Source organism: Aphanomyces astaci, assembly GCF_000520075.1.
Source record: "Aphanomyces astaci strain APO3 unplaced genomic scaffold supercont1.120, whole genome shotgun sequence".
NCBI lineage: Eukaryota > Oomycota > Saprolegniomycetes > Saprolegniales > Verrucalvaceae > Aphanomyces > Aphanomyces astaci.
Genome location: NW_009798383.1, coordinates 109,700 through 112,249, shown reverse-complemented (window position 1 = coordinate 112,249; position 2,550 = coordinate 109,700). Strand labels below are relative to the sequence as shown.

Genomic DNA, 2,550 nt, shown 5'->3' with positions numbered 1-2,550 from the left:
ACGTTGCGTTTCAAATGGATATAGCACGATATCGTGCGGATAGCTGGCCACTTCGAGGTCAACGCAGCCATGATGTACCCGGTGTGGTCAATTGACACAATTGCAGGGACGAGGTCTGTGTTGAAAAAGGTGGTGTACATACTTGATGTAACATCGAAGAGTTTATAGTACGCCTCCTTGCACTCCGCTCGGACGAACAGGTACGTCCATGGCAGAAATTTGTGGCGTACGCAGCCTCTGGAGTACTTAGTGTACACAGCGCCCAAGTCAATCAAAGTCCACCCACCTAAAGGATAGGAATAGTAGAATATTGAATGTGGCTAGCAATTACTAACGTGCTGTGTATTACCAAAATGCAGTTTGTACGTTCCGTCAGTTGATATAGCCAACGACGACCCTTGACATTCGTGGGCCCATGAAATATTCCACATGTTCTGCCGCGAGGACAACACTAGTCCAACGTAGGGTTTGTCGTCGCCTTGATCGGCATACGTCCCTTCAAAGACGTCCAGTACAATCAGCCTGCGGCTACACACTGTATGTCAATGATACAACACATAGTATATTTATGTAAAATAGTACACAGCGATATTCTTCATCCTGCTCCATTAACTCGTCGTACGTGAATCCTTCACCACGGTCAAAAAATGCCTCGGCGGTGTCGCACCGATGCGCTTGACCCCACTCAACAAGCTCGGCAAGATTGTTCATCTCCCAGCCTCCTCTTTTCTGTCGACCAATGACTTTGCGCCGCTCCTTCAGTTGGGCACGCGAGGGCAGAATTTTCATCATGTCAGGGTCACCTTGATACGTTACTTTTAACTCGACCTACGCATTCGTTGGAAGTGGAAATATTTCAGTGGCATTATTATAACTATATTCTTACTTCAAGTTTTTTGGGCGTTTATCCACACTTGAGGCCACGAATGCATGTACGGTACTGGTCCCACCTCTGAGTACATCACCCAGCGGTGGGGCCAGGCGAAGAATGCGTGAATTTGGACCTGTATTGGACGAGATAGAGGTGGTCATGGCTGTTCGGATAATTGACGCCTATCATGTAGCGCGTCCGAGAGATAACAAGGCGACGAATGCATGTACGGTACTGGCCCCACCTCTGAGTACATCACTCAGCGGTGGGGCCAGGCGAAGAATGAGTGAATTTGGACCAGTATTGACCGAGATAGAGGTGGTCATGGCTGTTGTGGAAGCCCGACTTGATATCCTCGGCACATCGATGATGAGGTATGACAGTGTATGTGTGTACGGCACTGATGCCATCTCTGAGGGCATCTCGTAGTGGTGGGACCAGTCGAAGAATGACTGGAATTGGTCCTATATTGATCGTGATAGTATGTCATACCGCATGCTACGGTACATGCTTTGTCATAATAATTATGGTCCGGACCAGCAACACGATTTTCATGTTAATCGGTCAATAAAAGCACGCGCAAGTAACCCAGCAAGCGTGAAAACCCCAAGCACGCGTGAAGCCCCTAAAAATTGTTCCAAATACGCGACACGAGTAAATATCCCAAAAAGCACGCGTGAAACCCCTACACCCCTTCACAGTGTTGATCACGCTACCGACGACATAGTCCTCGGCGGTCGCAGTGTCCTATAAAACTAAATACTCTCTTTGGATTATCATATGTCTTAAACAAATCATAATCCAAACTCAAGTAACCGAAATCTCCCTCATAACGTGCGACGACTTTAACATGATGACAGCATGATGACAACTAATACTACTGTACCTCTGACGTACTAGTACTCCGTACAGTGTACTAGTACTTGATTGTTATTGCCTCACGTCTGTTCATCGCGACTGTGTTATGCTCGGACTTGCTTAACGGTAAGTGTACCGGCAGTAGTTAACACCGGTAGTCTTGAATAACTTGTTTCATGAAAACACGAGACGTAGTACATCTTTCCATGATAACCCTAGACGGGAAAAAGGAAGTGATAAACGGCGTTGGCGCTCATGCTGTCGTCTTTAAGTGCCTTGTCGTTCCTGTTGTTGATTTCCCACTCAGGGAAATACTGTTTGATTAGCTAAATTATGGGATTTATGGCGAATCAAATCACGAGGTCGATATATTGCCACTTCAAAGGGTCAAACCACCCCAAAACAGCAAATTTTACCGGATTTCACAATACTGTACGTACATTACTGGCGCTAATAACTGTAAATGTCGCGGAGTTACTGTTAACGTTAGTTCTCTATTGCGAATTCGTGTGCTAGTTCTCCATGGTCCTTTCGAGTGCATGCTTACAAGTGAAGGATCATTGTACTCTAATTTCAGGACGTCTGACCAAATTCGACGATGTTTATCGTGTCCGAATAATGCTGGTTTGACGATGTTTATCATCCCAAATCAAGGTAAAAATGTACTTTGAAGTATGTTTCATGCCATTAACCGGATCATAGGTCGATTGTAAATACCCTAAACAGCCAAGTGGCCAATACCTTTCGAATTCAATTTTATAGGTATAAAACTGCTTTATGCAAACAAATCAAAATTAGGAGGGTCACAAAAATAACCAGAG

At 45.2% G+C, this 2,550-nt stretch overlaps 1 protein-coding gene across 1 annotated transcript; it reads right to left on the bottom strand.

The window, feature by feature from the left end:
• Window positions 1-267: 267 nt before the first annotated feature.
• H257_17809 (hypothetical protein) lies at window positions 268-789 on the bottom strand (the record flags this gene model as incomplete). The annotated part of the gene is made up of 3 exons (XM_009846752.1): window positions 268-286; window positions 367-528; window positions 623-789. 3 exons carry the CDS (start codon window positions 787-789, stop codon window positions 268-270), a joined length of 348 nt encoding a protein of 115 aa, XP_009845054.1.
• Window positions 790-2,550: the final 1,761 nt, after the last annotated feature.